This window comes from Hemiscyllium ocellatum, chromosome 10 (assembly GCF_020745735.1).
Source record: "Hemiscyllium ocellatum isolate sHemOce1 chromosome 10, sHemOce1.pat.X.cur, whole genome shotgun sequence".
In the NCBI taxonomy this organism is placed as follows: domain Eukaryota; kingdom Metazoa; phylum Chordata; class Chondrichthyes; order Orectolobiformes; family Hemiscylliidae; genus Hemiscyllium; species Hemiscyllium ocellatum.
The window spans coordinates 87,149,813-87,170,895 of NC_083410.1; the positions used below are offsets into that span (position 1 = coordinate 87,149,813).

At 41.7% G+C, this 21,083-nt stretch overlaps 1 protein-coding gene across 1 annotated transcript in view; it reads right to left on the minus strand.

Moving 5' to 3' along the window:
- Nucleotides 1-822: 822 nt before the first annotated feature.
- The window catches only part of galm (galactose mutarotase), a 74,289-nt gene continuing 54,028 nt past the window's right edge, over nucleotides 823-21,083 (minus strand). The window contains exons 5-7 of the mRNA XM_060831040.1: nucleotides 7,241-7,382; nucleotides 1,857-2,031; nucleotides 823-1,366 (exon numbers count right to left, since the gene is read on the minus strand). Coding sequence (XP_060687023.1) covers nucleotides 1,289-1,366; nucleotides 1,857-2,031; nucleotides 7,241-7,382 — 395 coding nt within the window. The 3' untranslated portion in view covers nucleotides 823-1,288. The remainder of the gene's footprint in view (nucleotides 1,367-1,856; nucleotides 2,032-7,240; nucleotides 7,383-21,083) is intronic.

Consider the following 21,083-nt stretch of genomic DNA (forward strand, 5'->3'; position numbering starts at 1 on the left):
TGCTGCCCCACTTACAACTACCCTACTTGCCACATTCTCCCATTCAGTTCAGTCACTGCTCACTGTCCTGTTCTCTTCACTCACTGCTCAGCTTGCCACCTGGCTTGACAGCAGGGCAGCGAGAAGAGCAAAAAGGTGGACGATAGCAGGACAGTGAGTGAGCTGGGAAATATGGCAGTGAGGGATTGGGAAGGGGGCCAGCAATTGACAGGCATCATTGATCTTTCGTACATGCTGTGGCATCACAGATGCTGTTTCAGTGGCAGCAAACAGCCCCATATAAATTCAATTCACTCTCGTGTCTGTTGTGGCTCTTTGGAAATGAATTTCTTCCCCAAGAACAGCTGCCTCAGTACTCAACTTTCTCTGTCCTTTCTTCATAAGGATCACTAGTGTCTTTGATTGTGCAAAACTAATGTAAAGTCACATCACTAATGAACTAGAGTCAAGATGTTATCTGGAATGCATTGCTTGAAACGACTGCAGCCAAAAGATTAAAATTTATTCTGACTTAAATTTTGGCATGTAACATTTTCCTCATTAGTGAATGTGCTGTCAGTTAGACATTCAGGACAGTGATCATCAAGAACAGCAAAATGAAAATAAAAGTGAGTTCTTCAGCAATAGATGTGATGTGGAAATACTCTATGTCACTGGTCATAAATTCCAAGTATTTTATCTTTGAAGCAGCAGTTATCACATTTATAAAGATATTTTTTCCAAAGTTGCTTGTTTTTAACAACAAGGAAACCAGCAACAAGATGCACGGTCATTAAAAAATCTTAAATCGATTCCTGTAAATGAAATCAAGTCACTTTCCAATTTATACAAATTTTATTTTTATTAGAAGTACCAAGTTACAGATGTTAAGATTCATTTTACTCATTTACATGTATTTTGGTTCTATGGGAAATGCAGATCTTGGAGCATTTTTTAATTATGGGCAAATTGACAATTGCTAAGGGTTTGGCTAGTATTAAATATCCAATTTTCTAATTGTTTGTGCCTTCCCAAATAAATTATATACCAGCTCAGATTCAATCTAAGACCTCTCTGGTTTTTGGGAAATATTCTAAGTTAAGATAAATGCTCATTCTTGGTATGCATTGCAACGTATGGGCACAATGAGTAAATACTGCACACGATTTAATTTTCTTCACAAACAGTTAGTATTAATGTTTTACCTAACCAACACCCCACCACCGTGATTTTTTTTCAAAAAAATAAAAATAAAGCAAGTGTTTTGATTAAAATATGACAACAAACTCAACTGCTTACATTACAGCTGTTAAAGTACAGAGAACTTAAACCACGTTGTATGGTCATATTCCTTGCCGGGTCTCAACAATGCATCTGGGAAATTTGCCTGCAAAATAAAACATTTGAATGCATCAAATTAAAATGTAATGCAAGTATCAGAAACAGTAAGCAACAGTTTACTCTCCTGGCCAGCTGTCCAATGCTTTGAGCACCCCAGTACACTTAAATTCATCAAATGTTCTGCAACTTGCATCAAATTTTATCTGGTAATGTTCTCATGAAGCCCCTTAGGAGGTTTTACCACATCAAAGATACTAGGAGTGCAAAATGTTTTTCTAACAATTTGCAACTTGTCCTAATTTGACACATCTGCTTTTTCTTCATCTTAGCAGCAGCAAGGTTGCACAGTTGCAGGAAACATTATGTTATGCTTTTCTTTCAAGTTAGAAGTAAAGGTTTAACTTAAACTGTCTTCATAATCCATATGTCAACCTTGGGCACATTAACAGAAATTTTGTTCAACCAGAATTTTTATATTATTTCTAAATTAATGCATATTAAAATGCGAACAGGTTCCTTTCCCCTCTCCTTCAAACCTTGTTAACAGCATCAGGCCAATTCTGAGTTTCCAAACAAAAAGCTGAATGCTTCGGGTACACAGCCCCTCCTTTGCCCTTCAGACTCCCATCCAGGAAATTGGCAGTGTAGAACTGAACTCCAGGCTGCGTGGTCTCGACCTCCAGTAACCTGCCACTTGGCCGGTGGTAAACCCTGTAAATAAGAACAATCTGTCTTCACTGGCCATCCTTTTTTCAGCCTAATTCCACTTGTAGCTCAAGAAGCAAAATGCAATTAAGTTGCTCTAATCTGCCAACAGCAACTGAGACCTGAACACAGTCGATCTGTGAATGATACTGAAATCATGTCGGATTCGAAATATTAACTCCATGCTGCCAGACTTGCTAAGCTTCTCCAGCATTCTCGATCATTGTTTCAGATTTCCAGTATCTGCAGTATTTTGCTTTTATTTTAAATAGAATCCCTACAGTTTGGAGGCAGGCCATTTGAGTCATAGGTGAGTCAGAGCTGTTCAGCACGAAACAGACCCTTCGGTCCAACTCATCCATGCTGACCAGATATCCTAAATTAATCTAGTCCCAGGTGCCAGCACTTGGTCCATATCCCGCCAAACCCTTCCTATTCAGATATCCATCCTGATGCCTTTTAAAATGTTGTAATTGTAACAGCCGCCATCACTTCCTCTGGCAGCTCATTCCATACACACACCACCCTCTTTGCGAAAACGTTGCCCTTAGGTCTCTCTTAAATCTTTCCCTCTCACCATAAACCTATGCCCTCTAGTTCTGGAACTCCCCACCCCAGAGAAAAGACCTTGTGTATTCACCATATCCATGCCTCTCATGCTTCTATCAGGTCGCCCCTCAGCCTCAGACACTCCAGGGAAAACAGCCCCAGCCTGTTCAGCCTCTCCCTATAGCTCAAATCCTCCAACCCTGACAGCATCCTTGCAAATCTTTTCTGAACCCTTTCAGGTTTTCACAACATCCTTCCTAGAGGATGGAGACCAGAATTGCATATAATAATATTACAAAAATGGCCTAACCAATATCCTGTACAGCTGCAACATGACCTCCCAACTCCAATACTCAATGCTCTGACTAATAAAGGCAAGCATACCAAAAACCACCTTCCCTATTGTGTCTACCTGCGACATCACTTTCAAGGAGCTGTGAACCTGCACTCAGAGGTCTCTTTGTTCAACAACACTCCCCAGGACTTTATCATTAAATGTACAAGTCCTGCCCTGATTTCCATTTCCAAAATGCAGCACCTCACATTTACCTAAACTAAACTCCATCGGTCACTTCTCAGCCCATTGGCCCATCTGATCAAGGTCCCATTGTAATCTGAGGTAACCTCCTTCGCTGTCCACTATACCTCCAGTTTTGGTGTCATCTACAAAATTACGAACCATACCACCCACGTTCTTACCCAAATCATTTATGTAAATGACAAAAAGCAATGGACCCAGCACCAATCCTTGGTCACAGGCCTCCAGTCTGAAAAGCAACCTTCCACCACCAACCTCTGTTCTCTACCTTCCAGACAGTTCTGTATCTAAATGGCTAGTTCTCCCTGTATTCCATGTGATCTAACCTTGCTAACCAGTCTATGAGGAACGTCATACAATGACCAACTGGTCTATATAGATTACATCCACCGTCCTGCCCTCATCAATCCTCTATGTTGCTTCTTCAAAAACCTCAATCAAGTAGTGAAACATGGATTTCCCATGCCGCATCCCTCAGGATTCTCTCCAACAATTTGCCCACCACCGATATCAGGCTCACTGCTCTGTAGTTCCCTGACTTTTCCTTACCACCTTTCTTAAGTAGTGGCCATGTTAGCCAACCTCCAGTCTTCCGCCATCTCACCTATGACTATCGATGATATGAATATCTCAACAAGGGGTCCAGCAATCACTTTCCTAGCTTCCCAGAATTCTAGGGTACATCTGATCAGGCTCTGGATACTTATCCACCTTTATCCATTTTCAGACATTCAGTACCTCCTCCTCTGTAATATGGTGACATTTTTCAAAATGTCACCATCTGCTTCCCACATTGTATATCTTCCACGTCCATGTCCACAGTAAACACTGATGCAAAATACTCATTTAGTATCTCCCCCATCCCCTGTGGTTCCACACATAGGCTGCCTTGCTGATCTTTGAGGGGCCCTATTCTCTCCATACCCTCTGCTGAAGAAGGGTTCTTGCCCAAAACATCAATTCTTCCTGCTCCTTGGATGCTGCCTGACCTGCTATGCTATTCCAGCACCCCAGTCTCAACGCGGGTCCTATTGTCTCTCTAGTTACCCATTTGTCCTTAAATGTATTTATGAAATCCCTTTGGATTCTCCATCACCCTATTTGTCAAAGCTATCTCATGTCCCCTTTTTGCCTTCCTGATCTCCCCCTTAAGTCTCCTTCTACTGCCTTTATACTCCAAGGATTCACTTGATCTCTGCTATCTATACCTGACATATGCTTCCTTGTTTTTCTTGACCAAAACTTCAATTTCTCTATAGTCATCCCACATCCCTCCACACCAACCCACCAAAGAGCATTCCACCTAAACCTATCCTCGTACTCTATCCCTGTAACTCCCATGGTTAGTCCACCTAGCCTGCACATTCTTGGACACTCTAGGTAAATTAGCATGGCCAATCCACCAAACCTGCACATCTTTAAGATTGTGGGAGGAAACTCATGCAGACATGGGGAAACTGTTCAAATGCCACACGACAATTGCCCGGTAGAATTGAACTCGGGTCCCTGGCACAGTGAGGCTGCAGTGCCACCCAATGAACCACCATGCTGTGTCACATGGATGCTATTTGCTCTCTGTTTAGTATCTTTCAAGATGAAAATGGAAGTCATCAATTTGTGAACTGCGACTACATTCCTTCATTTAGCTGCATCTCACAACCACACAATTCTGCTTTTAAAATTCTATTGGAAACCTTAACGACACAACTTATCTTGTTGGTTGATCGTATTTCACAAACCTCCTAGGGTCAAGTCCCTCCAGAGACTTGAGCACAGAATCAAGGCTGATGCTTGGCGACAATACTGACAGTGTGCCACATTACCATAAATGTTGTTTTCCAGAATGGACATTAGAGATGCTGCTTCCCCTCTCAGATGGGAACAACTCGCTTTTAGCAACATAAAACATCTCAAGTTTTACAGAATATTTTGACACCGAGCCAAAGGAAAGCAAGTGTCAGAATGTGTGTGAACAAATGCTTAAAATAGACTCAGTTTGGTTGAAGTAGTATAAGAGAAAGATAAAGATTGAGTTTTATGGAGCACATTCTGTGACTGCATGGGTAAGAGTTGAACAAGGCAAGGTTAGTCCCTTTCATTTAGCCAGAGGCATTCAAGGAGAATGGTGAGCTCAAATGTGGCAAAGGCTAAAGAAGGAAGAATGAAAAGGAACACAGAATCAGCAGTAGGCCATTCAGCCCAACAAGCCTGCCTATCATTCAATACAATCATGACTGTTCATTTACTTTAATACCTATTCCCACACTATATCAGTGTATCATAGATAGATTTCTAAATACCAATCTCTAAACACATACAATGACAGAGCTTCCACTACCCTCAAGGATACAGAATTCCAAAGACTGATAATCCTGTGAATAGAGTAAAATTCTTCTCATCTTGGTCGTAAGTGGCTTCCCCCTTATTTTGAATTAACCCTTGGTTATAGATTCCCCAATAAAGGTTAAAAAAAAGGCTTGTCTGCATCTATCCTTTTAAGCATTTTGTAGGTTTCAGTGAAATCATCTCTTATTCTTTGAAACTCTAGAGAATCTAGGCTCAGTTTACCCAATCTCTCTTCTAGGACAGTCCTACAATCCCATGAGTGAACCTTTATTGCACTTCTATATGGCTGTAATATATTTCTGAAAGGGGACCATATTGCACATTAAGTACTCCAGGTATGAGCTATCAAACATCTATACAATTGAAACAAGACTTTGCTAGTCCTGCTTACTTAAATCTTCTTTCAAAAAGTCCATCATACCCCTAGCCTTCCTTATTACCCACTGCATGTTAACCTTGTGACTTAGTGGCAAGGATCCCAGGTTCCTTTGTACATCTACCATTTCTAACCTCTGCAAAAATATTCTACACATCTATTCCTCTGACCTAAGTAGTTAGCCTCACATTTTTCCCACAGTACATTCCATCTGCCAGGTTCTTGCCCACTTAATAAGTTTGTCTAAATCTTCCTTAAACCACTCTGCATTGTCCTTACAGCACACAAACCCACTCGGGACTAGTACTCCATGGTCACATTCACATAGAATGTCATTTGTGATTTTGATCAAATTTGTTTCATCATGGAGGTAGGGACAGAAACCTGATTGAAGAGGTTCAGTGACAGGATTGTGGGAAAAATTGGCACAGATTAGGGAGGCAGCAACACATTCTTCAAGGTCCTGGAAGAGAAAAGGATGGATGGAAATGGGACAGTAATTTTCCAAGGAGGAGAAGGTGAAGACTAGTATTTATTGAGGGCAAGGTGATGAGGACAGATTTGAAAGGAAGGGACTAGTGTTTGGAAATAGTAGACCATTAGTGATATCAGCTAACAACAGCATCTCTAAAATAGATTATTTCTTCATTCTCACCCAAAGTATTGTGGAATCATACAATGTTCAGAAAACTGCCATATTACGTATTTCAACAGTGATTACATTTCAGGAGTACTTTATTGGTGCTTAAAATAGTGAAAGACACTATGTCAATGGAAGTTTTTCTCTTTAAATAATCATTCCCAAAATTGCTACCGCTAAATCCCAGCAGTTGAGTTTGGAATAAAAACACAACATACCTTAGACTTGGGAAAAGATCAACTTTGGGGCGGCACAGTGGCTCAGTGGTTAGCACTGCTGCCTCACAGCACCAAGGGATCCGGATTCCAGCCTCGGGCGACTGTCTGTGTGGAGTTTGCACATTCTCCCTGTGTCTGCACGGGTTTCCTCCCACAATCCAAGGATGTGAAGCTAAGGTGAATCGGCCATGCTAAATTCCACAGTGTCAGGGATGCGTAGGTTAGGTGCATTAGTCAGGGGAAATGGGTCTGGGTGTGATACTGAGGGACAGTGTGGACTTGTTGGGCCGAAGGGCCTGTTTCCACACTGTAGGGCTTCTTTGATTTAAGTGCAGTAATATGAACATCTGGGGTTTTGGTTAAATAATTGTTTCAGTGTGGCTGTTTTATTTTAAAATAAAATAAGTTTGCATAATTTCTTCAGAAGTTATTTTTACAAAAATGAAGAAAATCACAAGTATAGCTAGCAGCACAAAACATACACCATTATGCAAATAAGGCAAACCTAAGTTCAAGAGGAATATAAGTTCTTTTCTCAGGTTGGTTACCTTGCACAAGGAGATTGTTGTTTTGAGGAATTTAAACAGAAGTTGTGGTCAAAGCCTCCAGGTAACCTATTTGCGATATGGTCTCCAAGAACTACCGGGTTCCTCAAGTCAAAACCTGTGTTCTCCACCGCAGCAATCTCTCCTTTATAAATGAGAAATACTGAATGAAGCACAGGACATTAAAAAAATGTCTGTTTGTCTTTTGTTAATAAGGAATAAAAGTACTGATAGTCTTCATAACCTTCAAAGTCTTCAAGTGTTAGCTGTGATGTGTTGGTTACCTTCCATCTCCGAATCAGAAGATTGTGATTTCAAGGCCCCCACCAGACATTTGAGCAACACATCTAGGCTGAAACTCCCAGCTCAGTACAGAGACATCACTGCACCTTCAGAGATGGCAGCTTTCAAATGAGATGTTAAACCGTGATCCTGTTGACCCTCTCAAGTGGATAGGAGATATCCCAGGACATGATTAAGGAGGAGCGTTCTCCATGCTGTCCTGGCTGATATTTATCCCTAAAAGCAGATTATCTGCTCAACATCATGCTTATGGGAGCCTGCTGTGCATAATCTGCTTGCTTCAATTCTTACATTGGGAAATCCTAAGGTTGTGAAATGTACTACATAAATGCAAGTCAGTCGTACTGTGTTGTAAGAATGTCATAACATTTATTTCCTCTGAAGGCTCTCTGCATAACTCTTCCTCATGTCCACCACAAGGTGGGTTTACTTACTGTATAACTTTAGTTTTACATCAAAATTGGAGAGACTAGAAAAAAACAGGTTAGTTCTTGTTTAAAGAGGAGATTATAAGGGGTGTTCAAAATAATGAAGGAATACTACAGAGAAAAGCAGCTGTTTTCTAACACAAGTGAGTCAGTAACCAGTTCATGGAATGCCCTGCCAGTAGCAATGGTGGACTCTCCCTCTTTACGGGCATTGGATAGGCATATGGAGGATAGTGGGCTCGTGTAGGTTAGGTGGTCTTAGACTGGCACAACATCGAGGGCCAAAGGGCCTGTACTGCGCTGTATTTTTCTATGTTCTATATTGCTGATCTACTGACAAAAAAAAAGTTACTGGGAGACAAAGAGGATTGTTTTACATGCGGTCAATTGTTAAGTCTAGAATGTATTGCCTGAAAAAAAGAGTGGAGGAGGCAGAATCCATAGGTACTCAAAATATTTGAAAATGAAATTGCAGGGCTACAGGGGAAACAATAGGAGAGTTTATCTAAAAGAGCTGATGCAGTAAAATTAATGGCTCCCTACACATTGTATGATTCTAGATTATATTGTACGTCTAGACTATTTAAACTGAAAATCAGAACCAGCTTCAAGAACCAATTGAAATGAGTCTCCATGTGCTAGCAGTTACTGCCTTTATTTCAGAAACAACTATGTCAAAAAGCTGTAAAACAGATTAACCTTTTTTTTGCACCTTTTATCGGCACTTAAATGCTGATGAGATACATCAGTTCCTAAATATCACCAAACATAAAGGAAACAGGATTTGTCCTCACAAAACAGGAAGTTGCATCATTCACCAACTGTTTATTAGATAAAATCAACACTGGTTTAATGATGCAGTATAAAAATTCACCTCTGAAAGGCAATTAGAACGAATGAGAGAATAGAGGAGGTGATTTTTTAAAAAAAAAATCAAGAGAAAGAGGCACACACAAAAAGAACATACACCAAGAAAAAAAATAAAGCTTTGTAGGTGCAGTTATCTTAGCGTGAAAACAGAATTGTGAAAAAATAAGTTCATTACCCCCTGACAAACAACAGGCAACACAGGATGCATACCCTTAATCTGTTCCTCTGAATGTATCTTCTGACAAATAGTTTCCCTGATCGAATAGGAGATAACTTGGCAAATTGGGTATAATTTGCCTCTGCTTTGACTCAATAGTTTGCACATTCACCCTGGCTGTGGTTACCTGTCTCAATCCACAGATGTGAGCTCATTGATGCTGACATTTCATGCTAAGGAAGGTGCTGCCCCTGTCTGCTCTCACAAACAGATACAAAAGCTCCCAATGCACTATTTTGAACAGCCTGCCATTACAGCAAACGTTTATCTCTGAAGCAACATCATTAGAACAGACTATTTAGTTCTGCATCACATCATTATTTGTTGAATCTAGCTTTGTACAAATTAGCTGTCATGGTTCCCACATTACAACGATCACTGACAACTTAAAGCGACAGTACATTGGGGGGTCATCCTGAAGGATTTAAAGGCACTATATAAATTCAAGGTTTTAAACACTACCAATTGTAACCACGATCATGTTTACCGTCTTTAAAGGCTATGTGTATATCCTGGAATCAACACAAACAGATTGACTAGTTATTTGTCTTTTTGCTTACAGCAGCCTTGCTGTTATTACTGATATACTAATTACCACAATAATTAATGGCAATTGATTCACAGTGAACCATTTTAAAAACAGCAAGAGGATGTGACCAATACTTTGCAAAGTACAAGAAATTTCTTCATCGCATTTGTGCCTGCAAGCTGAGAATTCAAATCTGACAATACAGATTGGAGCATAAAATTTGCAATAATAATTTGAAGCATTACAATGCTGCATTCTCAGAGCTGCAGCCTTTTGACAAACATCAAACCTATCTGCTCTCAATTAATTCACGCTGGACAAAATAAGTCTCTCAAACAGTATCTCTTAAACAGAGATTATTAGATCATTATCACAGGTGTCGGTGGGATCGTACTGTGTGATATAGCAGCCAGTTCACACAATGAGAATCTTGGAATTTACCTGGAAAATTGTTTGATTACAGAGATCTTGAGGACTGCTGAGAAAGAGATATGTCAAAGCTGTTCATCTTGCATTCATGTCAGACACAAGAATACTTAATATCAAACAGAACAACAATTTATACTGCCTGTGAAAACAATGAGCACAGAGACTGAGTGAAGCATTGCCATGCACAATGCAGCAGGGAACAAATATCCCAACGATTCAAATTCAGAGTCAAGTAGATTCTGATTGGTTAAGGTGTTGCTGTGGGAGCTGTTGCCCCTCGTACTTTTGATTAATATAAAAGATAGAAGACCTTATTTTACTTTCTTTCTGTTTACTGATGACAAGGTTTTACACAACAATATATATAACTCCCAATAAGCACTGGTGAACCACATTGCAAATCTAATTTATAATCTTACACTGGCTGTTAGTGCAATTCCTAGCATACTTGGGACTCTTCAGTACGTGCTGTCCTATACAGACTCCTGGACATTACGGGCAGAACCCTGTAATATTGGGGAGAGACCTGTACTGCCACTTCCAGGGGTGCCTCACTGAATCTAATGTGAAATAGAATTGGCAAAGCCAGTGGTAAGCCTTCACTTGGAACAAAGATCTCAGGGAGGGGAGTGCGTAAACATCCCATCCAGTAAATACTGCCAACCAATCTTATGTGCTGCAGCACCTCATACAGATGACCGTAACTAGTGCTGAAAGAATATTCAAGAATGCAGAAGATATTGGAGCAAGTAAATGATTTTTGAGTAGAGGGGAGATTTATGGGGATTGGGGCTTATGGCTGAAAATGTGTTGCTGGAAAAGCGCAGCAGGTCAGGCAGCATCCAAGGAGCAGGAGAGTCGACGTTTCGGGCATGAGCCCTTCTTCAGGAATGCGGAGGATCCAGAGGGAGGTCTGTTGTTGGAGGCTTCAGATTTTTGTAGGTACTGGTTGTCTTGGTTTGGTCCAAATTTTGTTGGTCTGAACGTAGTCCCGAGTCCGTGCGGGATTAGTCGGTTCCGTAGACAGGTGCCGAGGAAGGAGATGTGGCTGTGGTAGTGAGTCTGTTTGAGAATGTGGCTGAAGAGCTTCTTGGCAGAGGAGATGACTTAGGGTGTGCAGTGAGAGAGGGACTCACTGAAATCCTTGTAGAGGGAGGAAGAGAGTTTCTTCAAGGAAGGCATCCTTGCAAGAGGATTCACAGTAGGTTAAAATCTTCTAGGAGAAAGTGAGGACTGCAGATGCTGGAGATCAGAGCTGAAAATGTATTGCTGGAAAAGTGCAGCAGGTCAGGCAGCATCCAAGGAGCAGGAGATTCGATGTTTTGGGCATAAGTCCTTCTTCAGGAATCCTGAAGAAGGGCTTATGCCCGAAACGTCGAATCTTTATGGGCAAGGGCCAGTGATAGGAACCACAGGCAAGGAAATGGGAGCTAAGGTTGAGTGTGGGCACCCAGTGGACACTTCCCTGCTGTGTCCAATCCCTTGATCAGGTATTGACCACCTCTGATCAAAAGGACCACAACTATCTCCCCAGCTCCCAAACCACACAGCCCCAGCTGACAAACTGTCTGTACAAGTTGATCTGTTGGATGTACCACACGGTAACAGACCTGCTTGCGACTGGGTTAAACTGAGGATTAGTGAGCTAAGGCCCTAAAAAGTCTTCCCATAATTGGCTATTTGGCTTCAAATGGCAACAAGGCAACAAGTGGTCCTTTTTGTCCTGATCCTAATTCCAGTCAAAGCAAGAGCTGGCAGAGGTTTGGTTAATCCAGGATGGGACCATTCGCCACAGCAGATTCGCTGCCAACAATTAGCCACTGCCCTTTGACCACCGAGGATGCTTAGCCACCGCCCATTGGCCACTGAAGATGATTCGCCACTGCAAATAAGTTTAAAATGTTAGAGAACAAGCATAACTAAACTATATAAAATTGTCATTATATTGGTTAAGGTAGTGTTTGCGCTGTTTCAGTAACAACTTATTTTCGTTACAGGAGAGTTTTTTTAAGCTTGTATTTCTTTTCCCATTCACCCTCAAGTCTCCAAAATGGAAGCAGAAATTATTAGTAAACGCGGAAATAAGAAGTTTTACCACAATGATTTTATATATGGTTTTTGATTCTCAGAGAGCGCTCTCTATGAGAATCAAAAACCATATATAAAATCATCGTGGTAAAACTTATTTCCGCGTTTACTAATAATTTCTGCTCTATGAGAGCGCTCTCATTAACAAATGCGTAGCTGATGTCCCTCAGTCAGTCCTAGCATCTTTACCGATGACAAGCAGCAAGAAGAAAATAATAATTCGACAAGAAAGGAATGATAGGAGATGCAGACAATAGAATACAAACAATTGTTCTTGAATACGGTGAAAGAGATTGTTTGGAATATCTTAGAAGGATAGCACATTACAATCAAATTAACTAAAAATTTCATTGTTTAATATTAATGAGATTTTACTGCCATTATAACGATTTAAAAAATATATTTCCTTTTTCTGGTTAAAGTTTGTAACTCATTTTTATATATAGACCAATAAAATGATATTTATTTTACCTTTTCTAAAATCAATATGTAGTTGTATAAATAAAGGGGAATGAGAAGTATGAAAGAACAGGCGGGAGGGAAAACAATAAATACATATACACATACATATTTATTTATTTTTCCGGTGGCAAATAGTCTCCAGAGGTCAAACGACCCCAGTGGAGAAATGCTGGTGGAGAACTGGCCGTGGCTAATCATCGGCGGCAAATCATCACTAACCCGGTTAATCACCACCTCCAGGAATGGATAAATCTGCCATAGGTTCTGAGTTTTGCCATCAAGGGGCTGATTGAGTACAGTGTCTCCATGTTCTGAGCAGCTGAAGAGACAACTCGAGTGCAATATATATTGTTGTTCCCCTTGAACTTTGTGGTATTCTTGCTTACTTTTTTTATTTGAAAAATGCTTCCTTCCTTTAGTCTCGAATATTTCCCTTCACTAACTTTTACTGATCTCTTCACTGAAATACTCCAACCCAGGTAATACCCTACTGAATCTTTACTGCATCCTCTCTAGTGCAATTACATCCTTCCTACAGATGGTGACCAGAACTGCATGTACTACTCCAGTCATGGCCTATCTAAAATTACAGGGAGCTCCACCATAACCTCCTTGCTCTTATATTCACTGCCTCAACCAATAAAGACAGGCATCCCACATACCTTGACCACCTTGTCTACCTGTCCTACTGCCTTCAAAGATCTTTGGACATTGTTGATGCTGTTATTTTTATTGTTCTGCATTTTTGATTGTAGTTTGAAATGGGAAAAGCATAGTTTTAAAACTAAGGATTTAGGAAGGAATCACTGCACTTTTAAAACAGCAAGCTGTAAGTCATGCTTCTGCTGCTGCCTTGTCCAAATAGTGGGGAAGGACTGTTTACAGAACCACTGGCACTGGAGGGTGTATTTTAAGTGAGATTCAGCCAGCAACAGATTACTAACTAGTTTATGGAACTGTGAAGAGTTGTGGACGACAAAGGTCATTAGACTGACAACTACCCAACTGGCTCATGGGCAGCTGAGCAGTTTCTGGGTGGGAACAATACTGGCAGAAGTCTATGGACCTCGAGAAGGGAAAGTGGAGTGTCTGTGCAGCTTTAAAAAAGAACATTAAGTTTGAAGAAAGCCACTTTTATTCTCTCACCAATTGCTGCAAGCTATTGTTTTTAAACGAAGAGCTAAGAGACTTTGCAGTTAACTCCTGCAAGGTGTGAAAAGGTAGGGAGAGGTTGAAGAGCAGCAAGTCCTGACAAACAAAGAAAATTTCAACGAAACCTGTGGGCTACAGGCCATTAAACTGCTTTTCCCAGGATTTTCCCTCCATTTTTAATAGTACTGTTTTTTAATCTGTCTATACATGTGCACTAGAGTAAGCATTTTAACTGGGAGAGTTATTGAGGAATTTTGCATACTTTGATAAGTACTCCGGGAATAGCAAGGCTTGATTTCCAGTGCACTACCTCAGTGAGGTATAACAAAATGCACACTAAGGTCTCTGTGATATAATTCCTATGGTGCATTCATTTTTTTCTACATACATTCACATTCATCATATATAATCCCCCAAAAGTGCAACATCTTATACTACGCAGAGTTAAGTTTCATTTGCCACTGTTCAGCCCATCTAACAAGCCTGTTGGTGTCATTCTGTGGTCTTTTATCTTTGCTATTTACCACATCACTAATTTTTGTTAAAAATTACAACACCAGCTTATAGTCTAACAGGTTTATTTGGAAGCACTACTTCTTCATCAGGTGGTTGTCGCCTTCAAATTATAACTAATTTTTGTGTCATTTATTAAATTTATTCATCATAAATCCTGCAATCATGTAAAGATCATTAATGTACACAAACTGCAAAGGAGCCAGCACCGAGCACTGTCATATGCTGCTGGACACAGGCTTCCAGTCACAAAAAGAGCCATTAAACATCACCTTCTGCTTCCTACCATTAAGCCAGTTTTAGATCCAATTTGACAAACTGCCCCGGTCCCTAATGGGGTCTTAGCTTCTTAACCAGTCAGCCATTCAAATCATTATCTAAAGCATTACTGAAGTCCATGCAGGCTACATCAACTCCATTAATCCTCATCTCCACCTCAAAAATGTTCAAATTTGATACCTATGATCTCCTCCTGATAAGTCCATGATGAAAACATTAGATTAGATTAGATTACTTACAGTGTGGAAACAGGCCCTTCGGCCCAACAAGTCCACACCGACCTGCCAAAGCGCAACCCACCCATACCCCTACATTTACCCCTTACCTAACACTACGGGCAATTTAGCATGGCCAATTCACCTGGCCCGCACATCTTTGGATTGTGGGAGGAAACCGGAGCACCCGGAGGAAACCCACGCAGACACGGGGAGAACGTGCAAACTCCACACAGTCAGTCAGTCACCTGAGTTGGGAATTGAACCCAGGTCTCAGGCGCTGTGAGGCAGCAGTGCTAACCACTGTGCCACCGTGCTGCCCACCTGCCCACATTAATTCTGTCCCTCAGAACTTTTTCCACCAGTTTCCTGACCGCTGATGTTAGACTCACTAGATTGTATTTCCTGGTTTATCCCTCTCAACTTCCTTGAATAATTAAGCCACATTAGCTGCCCTCCGTCCTTTGGCACCACATCTGTATCTGGAGAGGATCTTAAAAGTAATTCATTGTCTCCCACACCAACATGGGATATATCCCATCTGAACCTGATGATTTATCTACTTTTAAGCCTGATAAAACCATTCATGTCCCTACCCACTGAGTGCTAGTTTAAGTATATCACAGACCCTGCTTTGATCTCTATACTTACACTGTCCTACTCTACAGATGCACAGTACTCAACTGAAACCTCACTTAAGTCTGCTGGCTCCAGACAAAGATGGTCAAATTGGTCCCTCACGGGCCAACTGTTTCCCTGATTATTCTCGTCCCTAGTATATTTTGGACTTTAACTAGACAGTATTTTTCATTACACTTGTCCCTTAAAGTTGTCAAAACTGCCTGGCTGTGTATGATGTCCGGATGCTGGATGACCTCTAAATTTGCCTAACAGGCCACTGTTCCGTATGTGTGCCTGAATGGTGAAAAACAAAGTGATAGGAAATAATGCAGTGAAGCCCAAACTCATTCTCAGCCACATTTCATTGAACGCTGTGTGCCTCAGTTCCAAATGTCACATGACGTACTGGAAAAGCATGTTCTTGCACATTCCTCCCACAGAATGAATCATCTATATACACTTTAGTTTTTAGTAATTCACTACCATAATTTTACACATCACAAGTTAAAAAGCTAGGCGTCTAAAAAGAATTTCACTGATTATAACAAGGTTTTCTTTTTAAGATCAATGGCAGTAGTGAAGTAGTAAATATCGAAGAAGAACATAGATCATTCCAGCACAGAACAGGTCCACCTACCCTGTGCTATTCCATTAGCATCCATATCAAACCTTAAAGTTGGTGAGTCTACTCAAAGTTTGTGAGAAGATTTGTAGCTCGGGTGCTTGTTGTGGTTCTGTTCGCCGAGCTGGGAATGTGTTGCAGACATTTTGTCCCCTGTCTAGGTGACATCCTCGGAAGCCTCCTGTGAAGCGCTTCTGTGATGTTTCCTCCGGCATTTATAGTCTACTACTATTGCAGACAGGGTGTTACATACCCTTACTACTCTGAGTAAAGAACCTACCTCTGACATCTGTCCTATATCTATCACCCCTCAATTTAAAGTTATGTCCCCTCATGCTAGCCATCACCATCCAAGAAAAAAGGCTCTCACTATCCACCCTATCTAATCCTCTGATTCATCTTGTATGACTCTAATTTACCTCTCAACCTTGTTCTTTCTAACGAAAACAGCTTCAAATCCCTCAGCCTTTCCTCAAAACCTCCATACCAGGCAACATTCTGGTAAATCTCCTCTGCACCCTTTCCAATACTTTCACATCTTTCTATAATGCGGTGACCAGAACTGTATGCAATACTCCAAGTGTGGTCGCACCAGAGTCCTGTACAGCTGAGACATGACCTCATGGCCCCGAAACGCAATCCCTGCAGCAATAAAAGCTAACACACCGTATGCGTTCTTGTTGGGAAAAAGATAACATTATTTGCCTGGAAGCCATTTTCCTGATTCGGCTGAGAGTTCCATTTTGTTTCCCCAGCCAGAACTTACTATTAGATTAGATTACTTAGTGTGGAAACAGGCCCTTCGGCCCAACAAGTCCACACTGACCGCTGAAGTGCAACCCACCCATACCCCTACATTTACCCCTTACCTAACACTACAGGCAATTTAGCATGGCCAATTTACCTGACCCGCACATCTTTGGACTGTGAGGGGAAACCGGAGCACCTGGAGGAAACCCACGCAGACAGTGTGGAGTTGCCACGTTCTCCCTGAGAGTTAGTGAGAAAGGTTGTCCTTCTCTTCCCTCTCAAGATAGTGTCTCCTCCCTTTGCTGAATGATCAACGCAGACTGCAGAACCAGTCAAGCTGATATAGACTTTCCAATTAGTCCCCCTTCCTTCTCTAGTTATTGCCTCTTCACGGTCATTCAGCCAATTCAGGATACCTCTGCTTAGTATTAGCAATCAGTGTAGCTAGAGAAGGTGGTGAAACAAGTTGATCTGTCCACTTGTGGAATGCATAACAGTGCTTTAGTTTTGACCTTAATGACTAACCTCTAATTTAGTACCAACTTGTAAGCATGCCAAACTGTGTAATTAACGATCAGCTCCTAACTGTTTTCTTTATATAATCCTGTAGTATCCTGATGTACTTTGGAATAACACTGAGCCACAGTTAGGGCGGTGAATTCTCTATGATATATCATGTAATAAACTAATCAGTTTGCAAAGTCCAAGTCTGAGAGTTTTCTTCAACAGTTCTTACAACCCTCTCAACCTTGGTGGCACCTTTCAAGGATATATGTACCTGGACAGATCTCTCTGCTCATCTACACTACCAAGAATCTTACCATTCACCCTGTATTCTTTATATCCGATGCTCCTTCCAAAGTGAATAATCTCACTTTTCCACATTAAACACTATCTGCTACTTCTCAGCCCAGTTCTGCAGCATCCTTCCACACTATCCAAAACTCCACCAACCTTAGTGTCATCTGCAAATTTACTAACCCATCCTTCTACGCCCTCATCCAGGTCATTTACAAAAATGGCAAACAACAGTGAATCCAAAACAGATCCTTGCAGAACACCACTAGTAACTGAATTCCAGGATGAACATTTCGTCATCAACCACCACCCTCTGTCTTCTTTCAGCTAGCCAATTTCACCCTCAATCCCATGCCTCCATATTTTCTGCAATAGCCTACCGTGGGAAATCTTATCAAATGCTTTACTGAAATCCACGTACACCGCACCAACCACTACCTTCATCCACCTGTTTGGTCACCTTCTTAAAGAACTCAATAAGGTTTGTGAGGCACGACCTATCCTTCACAAAATCATGTTGACTATCCCTAATCAAATTATTCCTCTCAAAATGATTATAAATCCTCTCTTCTAATCCTTTCCAACACTTTACCCACAACCAAAGTAAGGCTCACTGGTCTATAATTAACAGGGTTGTCTCTACCCCCCTTCTTGAACAAGGGGACAACATTTGTTATCCTTCAGTCTTCTGGCACTATTCCTGTAGACAATGACAACAAACATCAAAGCCAAAGATTCTGCAATCTCCTTCCTAGCTTCCCAGAGAATCCTAGGAGTAATTGCGTCCGGCCCAGGGGACTTAGCTATTTTCAATCTCCAGAACTTCCCACTCCTGTCCTTGACTGGCCCTATTTTATTCCTGACCTTCCTATAGAAAGCTTTAGGATTTCTTTGATCCTATATCAAGTCCTTGATCCAATGACTTCTCATGTCCCCTCTTGGCTCTTAGCTCTCTCTTTAGGCCCTTCCTGGCTAACTTGTGACTCTCAAGCACCCTAAATGAGCCTTCACATCTCACCTTTACATAAGCCTTCTTTTTCATCCTCCCAAAAGAGGCAACTTCCTTAGTAGACCACAGGTCCCTTGCTTGATCACTTCCTCCCTGCCTAACGGGTACATAAAGACCTGCAGTAGTTGGTCCTTGAATAAGCTTCACATTTCAATTGTGCCCATCCCTGCAGTTTCCTTCCCCATCCTATGCATCCTAAATCTTGCCTAATCGCATCATAATTGCCTTTCCCCTAGCTATAACTCGTGCCCTGTGGTATCTACCTATCCCTTTCCATCACTAAAGTTAACGTAACCAAATTATGGTCACTATCACTAAAGTGCTCACCTACCTCCAAACCTAACACCTGGCCTAGTTCATTACCCAGTACCAAATCCAATGTGGCCTTGCCTCTTGTTGACCTATCAACATACTGTGTCAGGAAACCCTCCTATACACACTGGACAAAAACTGACCTATCTAAAAGTACTTGAACTATAGAGTTTCCAGTCAATGTTTGGAAAGTTGAAGTTCCCCATAACAACAACCTTCTTAGTTTCGCTCCTATCCCGAATCCTCTTTGCAATCCTTTCCTCTACATCTCTGGAACATTGTGGAGGCCTATTGAGAACTCCCAATAGGGTGACTTCTCTTTTCCTGTTTCTAACCTCAGCCCATAGTACCTCATTAGACGAGTCCTCATCAAATGTCCTTTCTACCACCATCTTTAACTAACAATGCCAGATCTCCCCTTCTTTTACCACCTTCCCTGTTATTAGTGAAACATCCAAACCCCGGAACCTGCAACCACCATTCCTATCCCTGCTCTGTCTCTCTGAAATGGCCACAACATTGAAGTCCCAGGTACCAACCCATGCTGCAGGTATACCCACTTTATTCCAGATGCTCCTGGCGTTAAGTAGACATACTTCAAACCACTTTCCTGCTTGCCAGTGCACTCTTGTGACCTTGAAACCTTATTTATGACTTCACTACACTCAACATCCTGTAAATTGAAGCTACAATTGTCTCATTCCTGATGAAGGGCTTATACTAAAAAATGTCGATTCTCCTGCTCCTTGGATGCTGCCTGACCTGCTGTGTTTTTCCAGCACCACACTCTCGACTCTGATTTCCAGTATCTGCAGTCCTTACTTCCTCCTAAAATTAAGGTTCTCACCCCCCTGCTGAATTAGTTTAAACCGTCCCAAACAACATTAGCAGATTACACCCCCCCCCACCCCAAGATATTGATACCCTTCTGGTCAAGGTGTAGACTATCCCATTTGTAGAGGTCCCACCTACCCCAGAATGAGCCCCAATTATCCAGGTATCCAAATCTCTCCCTCCTACAACATTCCTGTAGCCATGTGTTCAACTGCTCGTTCTCCCTATTCCTTGCCTTGCTAGCACGTGGCACAGGTAACAAACTAGAGATAACAATTCTGTTTGTTCTAATTCTAAGCTTCCACCCTAGCTCCCTAAATCTCTGCCTTACATCCCTACCCCTTTTCCTACCTATGTTGTTGGTACCCAAGTGGCAATTGAAACCACTCCCTGTGCTCATCTCATAGCCCTATAACTTCCTTTGTTTGATTGACTTTTCTTATAAAAGCCACTTCACAACTTCAAATACCCCTGTGCTGAAGTAATCTGTGTCCTAATCACCCTTTGCACAAACAAATCATTCCTAACTTCTCTCCTCATTCTTCCTAGGACATCTATACTCCAGAACATTAAGCAGTCAGTCCTGTATATCACTGAGCCACATCTCTGCAATAGCTTTGATGTCCCATACCCATGTTCCCAACCATGCCCTCAGTTCATACTTGTTAAGATAACTTGTATTGAAGTAAGTGCAGTTTATTTAGTTTTACCTCGTTCTCTGCCAAGCTCGTCTGCCTTGATGAATAGACTTGTCCCCCTTATTTACCGTACCAGCATCAGCCTTTTCTCACCATCACTTTGGTTCCCACCACTGCATCTGCATCCCCCCACCCACGTACTAGTTTAAAGCCTCTCAAGTAGCACAAACAAATCTCCCAGCAAAAATATTGGTCCTCTTCCAATTCAGGTGGAACCCATCCTCCTAATATAGCTCATTTCTACCCTTCAAGAAATCCCAATGATCCAATAATGTGAACCCTTGCCCCCTGCACCAGCTCCTCAGCCACCCATTAATCTGCTCTCTCCTTGTATGCCTATTCTCACTAGCACATGGCACCGGTAGTAGATAGATATTATTACCTGCACATCCACAAATGTCATTTACTATATCCGTTGCTCCCAATGCAATCTCCTTTACATTGGGGAGACTGGATACCTTCTCAGAGTGCTTCAGGGAACATCTCTGGGACACCCGCACCAATCAACCCCACCGCCCTGTGGCCGAACATTTCAACTTCCCCTCCCACTCTGCCAAGGACATGCAGGTCCTGGGCCTCCTCCACCGCCACTCCCTCACCACCTCATCTTCCAACTCGGCACACTTCAACCCCAGGGCGTCAATGTGGACTTCACCAGTTTCCTCATTTCCCCTCCCCCACCACCTTGCCACCCCATTCCAACCTGCCAGCTCAGCA